The sequence below is a fragment of the Scyliorhinus canicula genome, chromosome 22 (genome assembly GCF_902713615.1).
Source record: "Scyliorhinus canicula chromosome 22, sScyCan1.1, whole genome shotgun sequence".
Classification (NCBI taxonomy): Eukaryota; Metazoa; Chordata; class Chondrichthyes; order Carcharhiniformes; family Scyliorhinidae; genus Scyliorhinus; species Scyliorhinus canicula.
The window spans coordinates 17536690-17555921 of record NC_052167.1 but is presented as its reverse complement, the minus strand read 5'-3'; the positions used below and the strand labels follow the sequence as shown (position 1 = coordinate 17555921).

The 19232-nt window shown below is 48.4% G+C and overlaps 1 protein-coding gene across 13 annotated transcripts in view; it reads left to right on the top strand.

Moving 5' to 3' along the window:
- Positions 1-19232, top strand: part of rassf4a (Ras association domain family member 4a) — a 299412-nt gene that overhangs the window by 247569 nt on the left and 32611 nt on the right. For all 13 annotated transcript variants that reach the window (XM_038782775.1, XM_038782776.1, XM_038782774.1 and 10 more), the window contains 2 exons: positions 599-702; positions 3487-3650. In XM_038782775.1, coding sequence (XP_038638703.1) covers positions 599-702; positions 3487-3650 — 268 coding nt within the window. The remainder of the gene's footprint in view (positions 1-598; positions 703-3486; positions 3651-19232) is intronic.

The following is a 19232-nucleotide window of genomic DNA, read 5'->3' as shown; positions in this document are numbered from 1 at the left end:
AGTTCAACGCGGTTCAAAGAGCTTACCATCAGCTTGGATATCCTTCCACCACCTGCCCCGTTATTCCCCAAAGGCTTAAAAAAAACAGTATATGGGTGTGAGCAAACGCAAACAAGAACAACCTTGTTTTCTGAAAATTATAATAAGTCTACCGTTCTATGACATGCAGTCATCCCTATTACACCTTCAGTTCTGCTGCTTCATCCATAACGGTATTTTGATGGATGGGTGGCACAGTGGTTAGCACTGTTGCCTCGCAGCGCTAGGGACCCGGGTTCAATTTTGGCATCAGGTCACTGTCTGTGTGGAGTTTGCACGTTCTCCCCGTGTCTGCGTGGGTTTCCTCTGGGAGCTCCGGTTTCCCCCCACAGTCCAAAGATGATGTGCAGGTTAGGGTGGATTGGCCATGCTAAATTTCCCCTTAGTGTCTGAAAAAAGATGTGCAGGTTCGATTAAGGAGTTAATGGGATAGGATGGGGGGAGTGAGCTTGGGTGAAGTACTCTTTCAGAGGGTCGGTGCAGACTCAATGAGCTGAATGGTCTCCTACTGCACTCTATGACTGTTGACCTGAGTTTTTTTAATATTAACCTTTTGTAGAAAAGGAACAATACCACAGACATTGACAAATTCATCTGAAGCCGAAAATGAATCAACAAATACGGATGACTTTCCACAAAACATGAGCAGCAGCAGTATTGCAGGTAGGTGAAGCTACTGATGTTAATATAAAACCCAGGAATCTTTACTTTAAGATGGTCAGGTAGGTAGAAGGTGCTTTGGCAGCATGTTGAAATTCTGCGATCATTATTTCCCGTTCGAATTCGGCGAGTTTTTTGCTGTAAAATAGATTTGGCTCGGAGCTTGAAGGATGTGGTAGAAAATGTCACCATTCACGAATTAAATGGAATTAACTCTTTTTCTAAAATTCAATCACGGGAGGTCTAACTCACGGGTCCAATCATGGAATGTTGGTGCCTCTAGTTGGCTAGGCCAACATTTATTGACCATCCCTAATTTCATTTGAGAAGGTGGTGGGGAGCCACCTTCCTTGAACAGCCGCAGTCCACGTGGTGAACATACACTCGCAATGCTGGTAGGGAGCGAGTTCCAGTACTTCGGCCCAGTGACGATGAAACAACAGCTATTTCTTTCCAAGTCCAGATAAGTGCCTGACTTTGAGGTGGCGGTGTTCCCCTGCAGTTGCTCTCCCCATGTCCTTTCAGGTGGTCGAGGTCTTGGGTTTGAAAGGTGCTTTCTAAGAAATTGGATAGTTTTTCTGCCGAAAGAAATAAAGCTCATTTTCAATTCTATATGCAAGCAACCAAATGAAATAATACTGAATGTAACAGTCTAAAATCCAGACTGTTGGTTAGCACAGTTGATGAAAGGTCATTATTGGGGCTGGTTTAGCACAGGGTTAAAGAGCTGGCTTTGAAAGCAGACCAAGGCAGGCCAGCAGCACGGTTCAATTCCCGTACCAGCCTCCCCGAACAGGCGCCAGAACGTGGCGACTGGGGGCTTTTCACAGTAACTTCATTGAAGCCTACTTGTGACAATAAGCGATTTTCATTTCATTTCATTTCATTATGAGTTCTTCGTTCCAATCGCAATTCAATTCTTTGAACAATTTATCATAGAAAGGAGGCCATGACTGTGCCAGCTGTTTGAAAGATTTTTTTTTTAATATAAATTTAGAGTACCCAATTCAATTTGCCCAATTAAGGGGCAATTTAGCATGGCCAGACAATTTACACTGCACATTTTTGGGTTGTGGGTGCGAAACTTACGCAAACGCGGGGAGAATGTGCAAACGCCACACGGACAGTGACCCAGAGCCGGGATCGAACCTGGGACCTCGGCGCCGTGATGCAGCAGTGCTAACCACTGTGCCGCCCTGCTGCCCTTGCTCTTTGAAAGAGTTATCCAATTGGTCCCACTCCCCACATCTTCTCCCAGGCTGCTCATTTACTCCCAACGTTCTGGCGATCTGCTGCGGGATTCTTTCCCAGTTGTTCTCGCACGTGCACAGTAAGGAAGCGTACAAGTCTCAGAATTCAGGTGGGGAGTGACATTCAAGTAGCTTGATGTTCAAGTGGCGGCTGTGGAATGTATGCTTTTTTCCGATGCTTTATCTCGGAAACCATCAAAGATGCTGTAGATTTATAGTTTGCAATACCATAAGAAAGGAAGAATGTGTGTGTGGTGAATGTGATTCACACTATACAGTATATAGTTGCCAATATCACTCCATGTATATATGTTCGTTATCTACCCATTGTAAGTGCAGTTGCACTATCCGACCACCAGGAGGAGTCACTCTGGGAGTACGCGAGGGTTTGTACTGGGTTCCTCCCTTGGCTCCGCCCAGGACTCCTCCCCCTGGGACCGATGTATAAAGATCAGTGCCTTAGAGCCAGCCTGCCAGTTCACCTGAAGTTCAACGACGAATAGGCTGGCTCTATTGTAAGTGTATTAAAGCCTCTCTTCAGATCCAACTACACGTGTTCGCTGAATTGATGGTTCCATCAGTGTGCATTTATGTAGAGCTTTTCACAGCCTCCTCCTCGCCCCTCCCCCCACCCCTCCCCCACAGCACTGCCTCAGGCAGTGCCAGTGAGCTATTCCAGGGTAACGCCCGGGCATGACCCTCTCCCCACTGGCTGCCATACACACTTGTGCACCTCGGACAGTTTTTGCTCACCAGGTACACATCATGGGGCAGGCCTATCATGATTCACATCAGCGAGCATGAACAGTCTAATGTGTGTGTGTGTGTGTGTGGGGGGGGGGGGGGGGGGGGGGGGTGCAATGATATGTTTCGCCAATTAGATGTAGAGGGGGATCCCGACTTTTAAAGTCACAATCCCCATTACGTCATTGACAGGGGGCAGGGACAGTCGAGGGGGGAAATCCCACTGGCACAAAGGCTATTTTGGATCTCCCTCACGATCGTCCGCCTCCTTCGCTATTCCCGCCCTCTCTGCAATTCGGGGGGGTGGAAAATTTCCCCCCCCATAGTCACTGTTGCAGTGTAGGAAAGACAACGGCCGATTTGTACACGGCAATATCCTGCAAACAGCAAAGAGATAATGGCCAGATTGTTTTTGTATGGTGATGTTGATTAAGGAGTAAATATTGGTCAAGACGCTGTGTATAATTCCCCTGCACTCCTTCAAGCAGTGCCACAGAAGGATATATGTCCACCTGGAAGGGAAGATGGGACCTCAGTGCAAGGTCCTAACTGAAAACCCTCCAACAATGCAACACTCAGTACCGCACTGAAATGTGCTGGAGTGGGACTTTCACCAATAATCTTCTGACCAAGAGGCAGGAGTGTTGCCAGTGGTCCTACACTATTAACTTTACCACAGTCTTTTTATAGCTTATTTTCTCATTCCTTCCCAAAATCGTTAGGGTAGAAGGGGCACCGTAGAGCTACTCTCTATTTCTGTCTTAGCTACCATTTAGTCTTTATTTTCATACAGAGTGTGATACTGACAATTGTGAAGATGAAGTTCCACAGCTCATGCGGACAAAAAGTGATGCTAGCTCTTTGATACAGCGGAGAACAAAATATCGCACGTCAGGTGAAAATCAACGCATAAAACGGCACAGATTCTCGATCAATGGACACTTCTACAATCACAAGGTACATTTAGAAATCTGGGCAGCAAGGTGGCGCAGTGATTAGCACTGCTGCCTACGTTGCTGAGGACACGGGTTCGACCCGGCCCCGGGTCACTGTCCGTGTGGAGTTTGCACATTCTCCCCGTGTCTGCGTGGGTTTCACCCCCACAACCCAAAGACGTGCAGGTTAGGTGTATTGGCCACGCTAAATTGCCCCTGAATTGGAAAAAAAGAATTGGGCACTGTAAATTTTAAAAAGAAAATTTAGAAAACAGTAATGGTTCAGGTTGGTCAGCTTGCCTAGAAGTCAATATGATGCAAAGTGTGACACACTCACGATAGCTCCTCCACTGTCTCAGCTTTGTTCAGTGGCAGCAATCAGTCAGGAGATTGTTCATGATCTGCTCGAGAACATGAGCACATGATCGAGGCTCACTCTAGTACAGTACGGCTGACTCTCTAGTACAGTATCCAGGCTGACTCTCCAAAACAGTATCCAGGCTGACTCTCTAGTACAGTACCCAGGCTGACTCTCTAGTACAGTATCCAGGCTGACTCTCTAGTACAGTATCCAGGCTGACTCTCTAGTACAGTATCCAGGCTGACTCTCTAGTACAGTACCCAGGCTGACTCTCTAGTACAGTATCCAGGCTGACTCTCTAGTACAGTACCCAGGCTGACTCTCTAGTACAGTATCCAGGCTGACTCTCTAGTACAGTATCCAGGCTGACTCTCTAGTACAGTATCCAGGCTGACTCTCTAGTACAGTATCCAGGCTGACTCTCTAGTACAATACCCAGGCTGACTCTCTAGTACAGTACCCAGGCTGACTCTCTAGTACAGTATCCAGGCTGACTGTAGTACAGTACCCAGGCTGACTCTCTAGTACAGTATCCAGGCTGACTCTCTAGTACAGTATCCAGGCTGACTCTCTAGTACAGTATCCAGGCTGACTCTCTAGTACAGTATCCAGGCTGACTCTAGTACAGTATCCAGGCTGACTCTCTAGTACAGTATCCAGGCTGACTCTCTAGTACAGTATCCAGGCTGACTCTAGTACAGTACCCAGGCTGTCTCTCTAGTACAGTATCCAGGCTGACTCTCTAGTACAGTATCCAGGCTGACTCTCTAGTACAGTACCCAGGCTGACTCTCTAGTACAGTATCCAGGCTGACTCTCTAGTACAGTATCCAGGCTGACTGTAGTACAGTACCCAGGCTGACTCTCTAGTACAGTATCCAGGCTGACTCTCTAGTACAGTATCCAGGCTGACTCTCTAGTACAGTATCCAGGCTGACTCTCTAGTACAGTATCCAGGCTGACTCTCTAGTACAGTATCCAGGCTGACTCTAGTACAGTACCCAGGCTGTCTCTCTAGTACAGTATCCAGGCTGACTCTCTAGTACAGTATCCAGGCTGACTCTCTAGTACAGTATCCAGGCTGACTCCCTAGTACAGTATCCAGGCTGACTCTCTAGTACAGTATCCAGGCTGACTCTCTAGTACAGTACCCAGGCTGACTCCCTAGTACAGTATCCAGGCTGACTCCCTAGTACAGTATCCAGGCTGACTCTCTAGTACAGTATCCAGGCTGACTGTAGTACAGTACCCAGGCTGTCTCTCTAGTACAGTATCCAGGCTGACTCTCTAGTACAGTACCCAGGCTGACTCTCTAGTACAGTATCCAGGCTGACTCTCTAGTACAGTACCCAGGCTGACTCTCTAGTACAGTATCCAGGCTGACTCTCTAGTACAGTATCCAGGCTGACTCTCTAGCACAGTATCCAGGCTGACTCTCTAGTACAGTATCCAGGCTGACTCTCTAGTACAGTATCCAGGCTGACTCTCTAGTACAGTATCCAGGCTGACTCTCTAGTACAGTACCCAGGCTGACTCTCTAGTACAGTATCCAGGCTGACTCTCTAGTACAGTATCCAGGCTGACTCTCTAGTACAGTATCCAGGCTGACTCTCTAGTACAGTATCCAGGCTGACTCTCTAGTACAGTATCCAGGCTGACTCTCTAGTACAGTATCCAGGCTGACTCTCTAGTACAGTATCCAGGCTGACTCTAGTACAGTATCCAAGCTGATTCTCTAGTACAGTATCCAGGCTGACTCTCTAGTACAGTATCCAGGCTGACTCTCTAGTACAGTATCCAGGCTGACTCTCTAGTACAGTATCCAGGCTGACTCTCTAGTACAGTATCCAGGCTGACTCTCTAGTACAGTATCCAGGCTGACTCTCTAGTACAGTATCCAGGCTGACTCTCTAGTACAGTATCCAGGCTGACTCTCTAGTACAGTATCCAGGCTGACTCTCTAGTACAGTACCCAGGCTGACTCTCTAGTACAGTATCCAGGCTGACTCTATAGTACAGTACCCAGGCTGACTCTCTAGTACAGTACCCAGGCTGACTCTCTAGTACAGTATCCAGGCTGACTCTCTAGTACAGTATCCAGGCTGACTCTCTAGTACAGTATCCAGGCTGACTCTCTAGTACAGTATCCAGGCTGACTCTGTAGTACAGTATCCAGGCTGACTCTCTAGTACAGTATCCAGGCTGACTCTCTAGTACAGTATCCAGGCTGACTCTCTAGTACAATATCCAGGCTGACTCTCTAGTACAGTACCCAGGCTGACTCTCTAGTACAGTATCCAGGCTGACTCTCCAATACAGTATCCAGGCTGACTCTCTAGTACAGTACCCAGGCTGACTCTCTAGTACAGTATCCAGGCTGACTCTCTAGTACAGTACCCAGGCTGACTGTAGTACAGTATCCAGGCTGACTCTGTAGTACAGTATCCAGGCTGACTCTCTAGTACAGTACCCAGGCTGACTCTCTAGTACAGTATCCAGGCTGACTCTGTAGTTCAGTATCCAGGCTGACTGTAGTACAGTATCCAGGCTGACTCTGTAGTTCAGTATCCAGGCTGACTGTAGTACAGTATCCAGGCTGACTGTAGTACAGTATCCAGGCTGACTCTGTAGTACAGTATCCAGGCTGACTCTCTAGTACAGTACCCAGGCTGACTCTCTAGTACAGTATCCAGGCTGACTGTAGTACAGTATCCAGGCTGACTCTGTAGTTCAGTATCCAGGCTGACTCTCTAGTACAGTATCCAGGCTGACTCTCTAGTACAGTATCCAGGCTGACTCTCTAGTACAGTATCCAGGTTGACTCTCTAGTACAGTACCCAGGCTGACTCTCTAGTACAGTATCCAGGTTGACTCTCTAGTACAGTACCCAGGCTGACTCTCTAGTACAGTATCCAGGTTGACTCTCTAGTACAGTATCCAGGCTGACTCTCTAGTACAGTATCCAGGCTGACTCTCTAGTACAGTATCCAGGCTGACTCTCTAGTTCAGTACCCAGGCTGACTCTCTAGTACCGTATCCAGGCTGACTCTCTAGTACAATATCCAGGCTGACTCTCTAGTACAGTATCCAGGCTGACTCTCTAGTACAGTATCCAGGCTGACTCTCTAGTACAATACCCAGGCTGACTCTCTAGTACAATATCCAGGCTGACTCTCTAGTACAGTATCCAGGCTGACTCTCTAGTACAGTATCCAGGCTGACTCTCTAGTACAGTATCCAGGCTGACTCTGTAGTACAGTATCCAGGCTGACTCTCTAGTACAGTATCCAGGCTGACTCTCTAGTACAGTATCCAGGCTGACTCTCTAGTACAGTATCCAGGCTGACTCTCTAGTACAGTATCCAGGCTGACTCTGTAGTACAGTATCCAGGCTGACTCTCTAGTACAATACCCAGGCTGACTCTCTAGTACAATATCCAGGCTGACTCTCTAGTACAGTATCCAGGCTGACTCTCTAGTACAGTATCCAGGCTGACTCTCTAGTACAGTATCCAGGCTGACTCTCTAGTACAGTATCCAGGCTGACTCTCTAGTACAGTATCCAGGCTGACTCTCTAGTACAGTATCCAGGCTGACTCTCTAGTACAGTATCCAGGCTGACTCTCTAGTACAATATCCAGGCTGACTCTCTAGTACAGTATCCAGGCTGACTCTCTAGTACAGTATCCAGGCTGACTCTCTAGTACAATACCCAGGCTGACTCTCTAGTACAATATCCAGGCTGACTCTCTAGTACAGTATCCAGGCTGACTCTCTAGTACAGTATCCAGGCTGACTCTCTAGTACAGTATCCAGGCTGACTCTCTAGTACAGTATCCAGGCTGACTCTCTAGTACAGTATCCAGGCTGACTCTCTAGTACAGTATCCAGGCTGACTCTGTAGTACAGTATCCAGGCTGACTCTCTAGTACAGTATCCAGGCTGACTCTCTAGTACAGTATCCAGGCTGACTCTCTAGTACAGTATCCAGGCTGACTCTCTAGTACAGTATCCAGGCTGACTCTCTAGTACAGTATCCAGGCTGACTCTGTAGTACAGTACCCAGGCTGACTCTCTAGTACAGTACCCAGGCTGACTCTCTAGTACAGTACCCAGGCTGACTCTCTAGTACAGTACCCAGGCTGACTCTCTAGTACAGTATCCAGGCTGACTCTCTAGTACAGTATCCAGGCTGACTCTCTAGTACAGTATCCAGGCTGACTCTCTAGTACAGTATCCAGGCTGACTCTCTAGTACAGTATCCAGGCTGACTCTCTAGTACAGTATCCAGGCTGACTCTCTAGTACAGTATCCAGGCTGACTCTGTAGTACAGTATCCAGGCTGACTCCCTAGTACAGTATCCAGGCTGACTCTCTAGTACAGTACCCAGGCTGACTCTCTAGTACAGTATCCAGGCTGACTCTCTAGTACAGTATCCAGGCTGACTCTCTAGTACAGTACCCAGGCTGACTCTCTAGTACAGTATCCAGGCTGACTCTCTAGTACAGCATCCAGGCTGACTCTCTAGTACAGTATCCAGGCTGACTCTCTAGTACAGTATCCAGGCTGACTCTCTAGTACAGTATCCAGGCTGACTCTCTAGTACAGTATCCAGGCTGACTCTCTAGTACAGTATCCAGGCTGACTCTCTAGTACAGCATCCAGGCTGACTCTCTAGTACAGTATCCAGGCTGACTCTCTAGTACCGTATCCAGGCTGACTCTCTAGTACAGTATCCAGGCTGACTTTCCAATACAGTATCCAGGCTGACTCTGTAGTACAATATCCAGGCTGACTCTGTAGTACAATACCCAGGCTGACTCTCTAGTACAGTACCCAGGCTGACTCCCTAGTACAGTATCCAGGCTGACTCTCTAGCACAGTATCCAGGCTGACTCTGTAGTACAGTACCCAGGCTGACTCTCTAGTACCGTATCCAGGCTGACTCTCTAGTACAGTATCCAGGCTGACTCTCTAGTACAGTATCCAGGCTGACTCTCTAGTACAGTATCCAGGCTGACTCTCTAGTACAGCATCCAGGCTGACTCTCTAGTACAGTATCCAGGCTGACTCTCTAGTACAGTATCCAGGCTGACTCTGTCGTACAGTACCCAGGCTGACTCTCTAGTACAGTATCCAGGCTGACTCTCTAGTACAGTACCCAGGCTGACTCTCTAGTACAGTACCCAGGCTGACTCTCTAGTACAGTATCCAGGCTGACTCTCTAGTACAGTATCCAGGCTGACTCTCTAGTACAGTATCCAGGCTGAATCTGTAGTACAGTACCCAGGCTGACTCTCTAGTACAGTATCCAGGTTGACTCTCTAGTACAGAATCCAGGCTGAATCTGTAGTTCAGTATCCAGGCTGACTCTCTAGTACAGTATCCAGGCTGACTCTCTAGTACAGTATCCAGGCTGACTCTCTAGTACAGTACCCAGGCTGACTCTCTAGTACAGTACCCAGGCTGACTCTCTAGTACAGTATCCAGGCTGACTCTCTAGTACAGTATCAAGGCTGACTCTCTAGTACAGTATCCAGGCTGACTCTGTAGTACAGTACCCAGGCTGACTCTCTAGTACAGTACCCAGGCTGACTCTCTAGTACAGTATCCAGGCTGACTCTCTAGTACAGTATCAAGGCTGACTCTCTAGTACAGTATCCAGGCTGACTCTGTAGTACAGTACCCAGGCTGACTCTCTAGTACAGTACCCAGGCTGACTCTCTAGTACAGTATCCAGGCTGACTCCCTAGTACAGTACCCAGGCTGACTCTCTAGTACAGTATCCAGGCTGACTCTCTAGTACAGTATCCAGGCTGACTCTCTAGTTCAGTACCCAGGCTGACTCTCTAGTACAGTATCCAGGCTGACTCTCTAGTACAGTACCCAGGCTGACTCTCTAGTACAGTATCCAGGCTGACTCTCTAGTACAGTACCCAGGCTGACTCTCTAGTACAGTATCCAGGCTGACTCTCTAGTACAGTATCCAGGCTGACTCTCTAGTACAGTACCCAGGCTGACTCTCTAGTACAGTACCCAGGCTGACTCTCTAGTACAGTATCCAGGCTGACTCTGTAGTACAGTATCCAGGCTGACTCTCTAGTACAGTATCCAGGCTGACTCTCTAGTACAGTATCCAGGCTGACTCTCTAGTTCAGTACCCAGGCTGACTCTCTAGTACAGTATCCAGGCTGACTCTCTAGTTCAGTACCCAGGCTGACTCTCTAGTTCAGTACCCAGGCTGACTCTCTAGTACAGTATCAAGGCTGACTCTCTAGTACAGTATCCAGGCTGACTCTCTAGTACAGTATCCAGGCTGACTCTCTAGTACAGTATCCAGGCTGACTCTCTAGTACAGTACCCAGGCTGACTCTCTAGTTCAGTATCCAGGCTGACTCTCTAGTACAGTATCCAGGCTGACTCTCTAGTACAGTATCCAGGCTGACTCTCTAGTTCAGTACCCAGGCTGACTCTCTAGTACAGTATCAAGGCTGACTCTCTAGTACAGTATCCAGGCTGACTCTGTAGTACAGTACCCAGGCTGACTCTCTAGTACAGTATCCAGGCTGACTCCCTAGTACAGTATCCAGGCTGACTCTCTAGTACAGTACCCAGGCTGACTCTCTAGTACAGTATCCAGGCTGACTCCCTAGTACAGTACCCAGGCTGACTCTCTAGTACAGTATCCAGGCTGACTCCCTAGTACAGTATCCAGGCTGACTCTCTAGTACAGTACCCAGGCTGACTCTCTAGTACAGTATCCAGGCTGACTCTCTAGTACAGTACCCAGGCTGACTCTCTAGTACAGTATCCAGGCTGACTCTCTAGTACAGTATCCAGGCTGACTCTCTAGTACAGTATCCAGGCTGACTCCCTAGTACAGTATCCAGGCTGACTCTCTAGTACAGTACCCAGGCTGACTCTCTAGTACAGTATCCAGGCTGACTCTCTAGTACAGTATCCAGGCTGACTCCCTAGTACAGTACCCAGGCTGACTCTCTAGTACAGTATCCAGGCTGACTCCCTAGTACAGTATCCAGGCTGACTCTCTAGTACAGTATCCAGGCTGACTCTCTAGTTCAGTACCCAGGCTGACTCTCTAGTACAGTATCCAGGCTGACTCTCTAGTACAGTACCCAGGCTGACTCTCTAGTACAGTATCCAGGCTGACTCTCTAGTACAGTACCCAGGCTGACTCTCTAGTACAGTATCCAGGCTGACTCTGTAGTACAGTATCCAGGCTGACTCTCTAGCACAGTATCCAGGCTGACTCTCTAGTACAGTATCCAGGCTGACTCTCTAGTACAGTACCCAGGCTGACTCTCTAGTACAGTATCCAGGCTGACTCTCTAGTACAGTATCCAGGCTGACTCTCTAGTACAGTATCCAGGCTGACTCTCTAGTTCAGTATCCAGGCTGACTCTCTAGTACAGTATCCAGGCTGACTCTCTAGTTCAGTACCCAGGCTGACTCTCTAGTACAGTATCCAGGCTGACTCTCTAGTACCGTACCCAGGCTGACTCTCTAGTACAGTATCCAGGCTGACTCTCTAGTTCAGTACCCAGGCTGACTCTCCAATACAGTATCCAGGCTGACTCTCTAGTACAGTACCCAGGCTGACTCTCTAGTACAGTATCCAGGCTGACTCTCTAGTACCGTACCCAGGCTGACTCTCTAGTACAGTATCCAGGCTGACTCTCTAGTTCAGTACCCAGGCTGACTCTCTAGTACAGTATCCAGGCTGACTCTCTAGTAAAGTACCCAGGCTGACTCTCTAGTACAGTATCCAGGCTGACTCTCTAGTAAAGTACCCAGGCTGACTCTCTAGTACAGTACCCAGGCTGACTCTGTAGTACAGTATCCAGGCTGACTCTCTAGTACAGTATCCAGGCTGACTCTCTAGTACAGTATCCAGGCTGACTCTGTAGTACAGTACCCAGGCTGACTCTCTAGTTCAGTATCCAGGCTGACTCTGTAGTACAGTATCCAGGCTGACTCTCTAGTACAGTATCCAGGCTGACTGTAGTACAGTATCCAGGCTGACTCTCTAGTACAGTATCCAGGCTGACTCTCTAGTTCAGTACCCAGGCTGACTCTCTAGTACAGTATCCAGGCTGACTCTCTAGTACAGTATCCAGGCTGACTCTCTAGTACAGTATCCAGGCTGACTTTCCAATACAGTATCCAGGCTGACTCTGTAGTACAGTACCCAGGCTGACTCTCTAGTACAATATCCAGGCTGACTCTGTAGTACAGTATCCAGGCTGACTCTCTAGTACAGTATCCAGGCTGACTTTCCAATACAGTATCCAGGCTGACTCTGTAGTACAATATCCAGGCTGACTCTGTAGTACAATACCCAGGCTGACTCTCTAGTACAGTACCCAGGCTGACTCCCTAGTACAGTATCCAGGCTGACTCTCTAGCACAGTATCCAGGCTGACTCTGTAGTACAGTACCCAGGCTGACTCTCTAGTACCGTATCCAGGCTGACTCTCTAGTACAGTATCCAGGCTGACTCTCTAGTACAGTATCCAGGCTGACTCTCTAGTACAGTATCCAGGCTGACTCTCTAGTACAGTACCCAGGCTGACTCTCTAGTACAGTATCCAGGCTGACTCTCTAGTACAGTATCCAGGCTGACTCTCTAGTACAGTATCCAGGCTGACTCTGTAGTACAGTATCCAGGCTGACTCTCTAGCACAGTATCCAGGCTGACTCTCTAGTACAGTACCCAGGCTGACTCTCTAGTACAGTACCCAGGCTGACTCTCTAGTACAGTATCCAGGCTGACTCTCTAGTACAGTATCCAGGCTGACTCTCTAGTACAGCATCCAGGCTGACTCTCTAGTACAGTATCCAGGCTGACTCTCTAGTACTGTATCCAGGCTGACTCTCTAGTACAGTATCCAGGCTGAATCTGTAGTTCAGTATCCAGGCTGACTCTGTCGTACAGTACCCAGGCTGACTCTCTAGTACAGTATCCAGGCTGACTCTCTAGTACTGTATCCAGGCTGACTCTCTAGTACAGTATCCAGGCTGAATCTGTAGTTCAGTATCCAGGCTGACTCTGTCGTACAGTACCCAGGCTGACTCTCTAGTACAGTACCCAGGCTGACTCTCTAGTACAGTATCCAGGTTGACTCTCTAGTACAGAATCCAGGCTGACTCTCTAGTACAGTATCCAGGCTGACTCTAGTACAGTATCCAGGCTGACTCTCTAGTACAGTACCCAGGCTGACTCTCTAGTACAGTACCCAGGCTGACTCTCTAGTACAGTATCCAGGCTGACTCTCTAGTACAGTATCAAGGCTGACTCTCTAGTACAGTATCCAGGCTGACTCTCTAGTACAGTATCAAGGCTGACTCTCTAGTACAGTATCCAGGTTGACTCTCTAGTACAGTATCAAGGCTGACTCTCTAGTACAGTATCCAGGCTGACTCTAGTACAGTATCCAGGCTGACTCTCTAGTACAGTATCAAGGCTGACTCTCTAGTACAGTATCCAGGCTGACTCTGTAGTACAGTACCCAGGCTGACTCTCTAGTACAGTATCCAGGCTGACTCTCTAGTACAGTATCCAGGCTGACTCTGTAGTACAGTACCCAGGCTGACTCTCTAGTACAGTATCCAGGCTGACTCTCTAGTACAGTATCCAGGCTGACTCTCTAGTACAGTACCCAGGCTGACTCTCTAGTACAGTATCCAGGCTGACTCTCTAGTACAGTACCCAGGCTGACTCTCTAGTACAGTACCCAGGCTGACTCTCTAGTACAGTATCCAGGCTGACTCTCTAGTACAGTATCCAGGCTGACTCTCTAGTACAGTATCCAGGCTGACTCTCTAGTACAGTATCCAGACTGACTCTCTAGTACAGTATCCAGGCTGACTCTCTAGTACAGTATCCAGGCTGACTCTCTAGTACAGTATCCAGGCTGACTCTCTAGTACAGTATCCAGGCTGACTCTCTAGTACAGTATCCAGGCTGACTCTCTAGTACAGTATCCAGGCTGACTCTCTAGTACAGTATCCAGGCTGACTCTCTAGTACAGTATCCAGGCTGACTCTCTAGTACAGTATCCAGGCTGACTCTCTAGTACAGTATCCAGGCTGACTCTCTAGTACAGTATCAAGGCTGACTCTCTAGTACAGTATCCAGGCTGACTCTGTAGTACAGTATCCAGGCTGACTCTGTAGTACAGTACCCAGGCTGACTCTCTAGTACAGTATCCAGGCTGACTCTCTAGTACAGTATCCAGGCTGACTCTCTAGTACAGTACCCAGGCTGACTCTCTAGTACAGTATCCAGGCTGACTCTCTAGTACAGTATCCAGGCTGACTCTCTAGTACAGTATCCAGGCTGACTCTCTAGTACAGTATCCAGGCTGACTCTCTAGTACAGTATCCAGGCTGACTCTCTAGTACAGTATCCAGGCTGACTCTCTAGTACAGTATCCAGGCTGACTCTCTAGTACAGTATCCAGGCTGACTCTCTAGTACAGTATCCAGGCTGACTCTCTAGTACAGTACCCAGGCTGACTCTGTAGTACAGTATCCAGGCTGACTCTCTAGTACAGTATCCAGGCTGACTCCCTAGTACAGTATCCAGGCTGACTCTCTAGTACAGTATCCAGGCTGACTCTCTAGTACAGTACCCAGGCTGACTCTCTAGTACAGTACCCAGGCTGACTCTCTAGTACAGTATCCAGGCTGACTCTCTAGTACAGTACCCAGGCTGACTCTCTAGTACAGTATCCAGGCTGACTCTCTAGTACAGTATCCAGGCTGACTCCCTAGTACAGTATCCAGGCTGACTCTCTAGTACAGTATCCAGGCTGACTCTCTAGTACAGTACCCAGGCTGACTCTCTAGTACAGTATCCAGGCTGACTCTCTAGTACAGTATCCAGGCTGACTCTCTAGTACAGTACCCAGGCTGACTCTGTAGTACAGTATCCAGGTTGACTCTCTAGTACAGTATCCAGGCTGACTCTCTAGTACAGTATCCAGGCTGACTCTCTAGTACAGTACCCAGGCTGACTCTCTAGTACAGTATCCAGGCTGACTCTCTAGTACAGTATCCAGGCTGACTCTCTAGTACAGTACCAGGCTGACTCTCTAGTACAGTATCCAGGCTGACTCTCTAGTACAGTATCCAGGCTGACTCTCTAGTACAGTATCCAGGCTGACTCTCTAGTACAGTATCCAGGCTGACTCTCTAGTACAGTACCCAGGCTGACTCTCTAGTACAGTATCCAGGCTGACTCTCTAGTACAGTATCCAGGCTGACTCTCTAGTACAGTATCCAGGCTGACTCTCTAGTACAGTATCCAGGCTGACTCTCTAGTACAGTATCCAGGCTGACTCTCTAGTACAGTATCCAGGCTGACTCTCTAGTACAGTATCCAGGCTGACTCTCTAGTACAGCATCCAGGCTGACTCCTAGTACAGTATCCAGGCTGACTCTCTAGTACAGTATCCAGGCTGACTCTCTAGTACAGTATCCAGGCTGACTCTCTAGTACAGTATCCAGGCTGACTCTCTAGTACAGTATCCAGGCTGACTCTCTAGTACAGTATCCAGGCTGACTCCCTAGTACAGTATCCAGGCTGACTCTCTAGTACAGTATCCAGGCTGACTCTCTAGTTACAGTACCCAGGCTGACTCTCTAGTACAGTATCCAGGCTGACTCTCTAGTACAGTACCCAGGCTGACTCTCTAGTACAGTATCCAGGCTGACTCTCTAGTACAGTACCCAGGCTGACTCTCTAGTACAGTATCCAGGCTGACTCTCGTAGTACAGTATCCAGGCTGACTCTCTAGCACAGTATCCAGGCTGACTCTCTAGTACAGTATCCAGGCTGACTCTCTAGTACAGTACCCAGGCTGACTCTCTAGTACAGTATCCAGGCTGACTCTCTAGTACAGTATCCAGGCTGACTCTCTAGTACAGTATCCAGGCTGACTCTCTAGTCAGTATCCAGCCTGACTCTCTAGTACAGTATCCAGGCTGACTCTCTAGTTCAGTATCCAGGCTGACTCTCTAGTACAGTATCCAGGCTGACTCTCTAGTACAGTATCCAGGCTGACTCTCTAGTACAGTATCCAGGCTGACTCTCTAGTACAGTACCCAGGCTGACTCTCCTAGTACAGTATCCAGGCTGACTCTCTAGTACAGTACCCAGGCTGACTCTCTAGTACAGTATCCAGGCTGACTCTCTAGTACAGTACCCAGGCTGACTCTCTAGTACAGTATCCAGGCTGACTCTCTAGTACAGTACCCAGGCTGACTCTCTAGTACAGTATCCAGGCTGACTCTCTAGTACAGTACCCAGGCTGACTCTCTAGTACAGTATCCAGGCTGACTCTCTAGTACAGTACCCAGGCTGACTCTCTAGTACAGTATCCAGGCTGACTCTGTAGTACAGTATCCAGGCTGACTCTCTAGTACAGTATCCAGGCTGACTCTCTAGTACAGTATCCAGGCTGACTCTCTAGTACAGTACCCAGGCTGACTCTCTAGTACAGTATCCAGGCTGACTCTCTAGTACAGTATCCAGGCTGACTCTCTAGTACAGTATCCAGGCTGACTCTCTAGTACAGTATCCAGGCTGACTCTCTAGTACAGTATCCAGGCTGACTCCCTAGTTACAATACCCAGGCTGACTCTCTAGTACAGTATCCAGGCTGACTCTCTAGTACAGTATCCAGGCTGACTCTCTAGTACAGTATCCAGGCTGACTTTCCTATACAGTATCCAGGCTGACTCTCTAGTACAGTACCAGGCTGACTCTCTAGTACAGTATCCAGGCTGACTCTGTAGTACAGTATCCAGGCTGACTCTCTAGTACAGTATCCAGGCTGACTCTCTAATACAGTATCCAGGCTGACTCTGTAGTACAAGTATCCAGGCTGACTCTGTAGTACAAGTACCCAGGCTGACTCTCTAGTACAGTATCCAGGCTGACTCCCTAGTACAGTATCCAGGCTGACTCTCTAGCACAGTATCCAGGCTGACTCTGTAGTACAGTACCCAGGCTGACTCTCTAGTACAGTATCCAGGCTGACTCTCTAGTACAGTATCCAGGCTGACTCTCTAGTACAGTATCCAGGCTGACTCTCTAGTACAGTATCCAGGCTGACTCTCTAGTACAGTATCCAGGCTGACTCTCTAGTACAGTATCCAGGCTGACTCTCTAGTACAGTATCCAGGCTGACTCTCTAGTACAGTATCCAGGCTGACTCTCTAGTACAGTATCCAGGCTGACTCTCTAGTACAGTATCCAGGCTGACTCTCTAGTACAGTACCCAGGCTGACTCTCTAGTACAGTACCCAGGCTGACTCTCTAGTACAGTATCCAGGCTGACTCTCTAGTACAGTATCCAGGCTGACTCTCTAGTACAGTATCCAGGCTGACTCTCTAGTACAGTATCCAGGCTGACTCTCTAGTACTGTATCCAGGCTGACTCTCTAGTACAGTATCCAGGCTGACTCTCTAGTACAGTATCCAGGCTGACTCTGTAGTACAGTACCCAGGCTGACTCTCTAGTACAGTATCCAGGCTGACTCTCTAGTACAGTATCCAGGCTGACTCTCTAGTACAGTATCCAGGCTGACTCTCTAGTACAGTATCCAGGCTGACTCTCTAGTACAGTATCCAGGCTGACCTCTAGTACAGTATCCAGGCTGACTCTCTAGTACAGTATCCAGGCTGACTCTCTAGTACAGTATCCAGGCTGACTCTCTAGTACAGTATCCAGGCTGACTCTCTAGTACAGTATCCAGGCTGACTCTCTAGTACAGTATCCAGGCTGACTCTCTAGTACAGTATCCAGGCTGACTCTCTAGTACAGTATCCAGGCTGACTCTCTAGTACAGTATCCAGGCTGACTCTCTAGTACAGTATCCAGGCTGACTCTCTAGTACAGTATCCAGGCTGACTCTCTAGTACAGTATCCAGGCTGACTCTCTAGTACAGTATCCAGGCTGACTCTCTAGTACAGTATCCCAGGCTGACTCTCTAGTACAGTATCCAGGCTGACTCTCTAGTACAGTATCCAGGCTGACTCTCTAGTACAGTATCCAGGCTGACTCTCTAGTACAGTATCCAGGCTGACTCTCTAGTACAGTACCCAGGCTGACTCTCTAGTACAGTATCCAGGCTGACTCTCTAGTACAGTATCCAGGCTGACTCTGTAGTACAGTACCCATGCTGACTCTCTAGTACAGTATCCAGGCTGACTCTCTAGTACAGTATCCAGGCTGACTCTCTAGTACAGTACCAGGCTGACTCTCTAGTACAGTATCCAGGCTGACTCTCTAGTACAGTACCCAGGCTGACTCTCTAGTACAGTACCCAGGCTGACTCTCTAGTACAGTATCCAGGCTGACTCTCTAGTACAGTATCCAGGCTGACTCTCTAGTACAGTATCCAGGCTGACTCTCTAGTACAGTATCCAGGACTGACTCTCTAGTACAGTATCCAGGCTGACTCTCTAGTACAGTATCCAGGCTGACTCTCTAGTACAGTATCCAGGCTGACTCTCTAGTACAGTATCCAGGCTGACTCTCTAGTACAGTATCCAGGCTGACTCTCTAGTACAGTACCCAGGCTGACTCTCTAGTACAGTATCCAGGCTGACTCTCTAGTACAGTATCCCAGGCTGACTCTCTCGTACAGTATCCAGGCTTGACTCTCTAGTACAGTATCCAGGCTGACTCTCTAGTACAGTATCCAGGCTGACTCTCTAGTACAGTATCCAGGCTGACTCTCTAGTACAGTATCCAGGGACCTCTTAGTACACTACCTGCTAGGCTCTCTATGTACTAGACCAGGCTGACTCTCTTAGTACAAGTACCCTAGGCCTGACTCTCTCGTACAGTCTCAGGCTGACTCTCTAGTACCAGTATCCAGGCGGGACTCTCTAGTACAGTATCCAGGCTCCTGACTCTCTAGTACCGTATCCAGGCTGACTCTCTAGTACAAGTATCCACGGCTTGACCTCTCTCGTTACAGTATCCATGACCTGACTCCTCTAGTACAGTATCCAGGCTGACTTTGATAGTACCAGTACTCAGGCTACCTCGGTCGTTACAGTACCAGATTACTCGTCCAGTATCCAGGCTGACTCTCTAGTACCAGTATCCAGCGCTGACTCTCTGTACAGTAATCCAGGATTGACTCTCTAGTACAAGTACCCATGTGCTGACTTCTCTAGTCCAGTATCCAGGGCTGACTCTCTA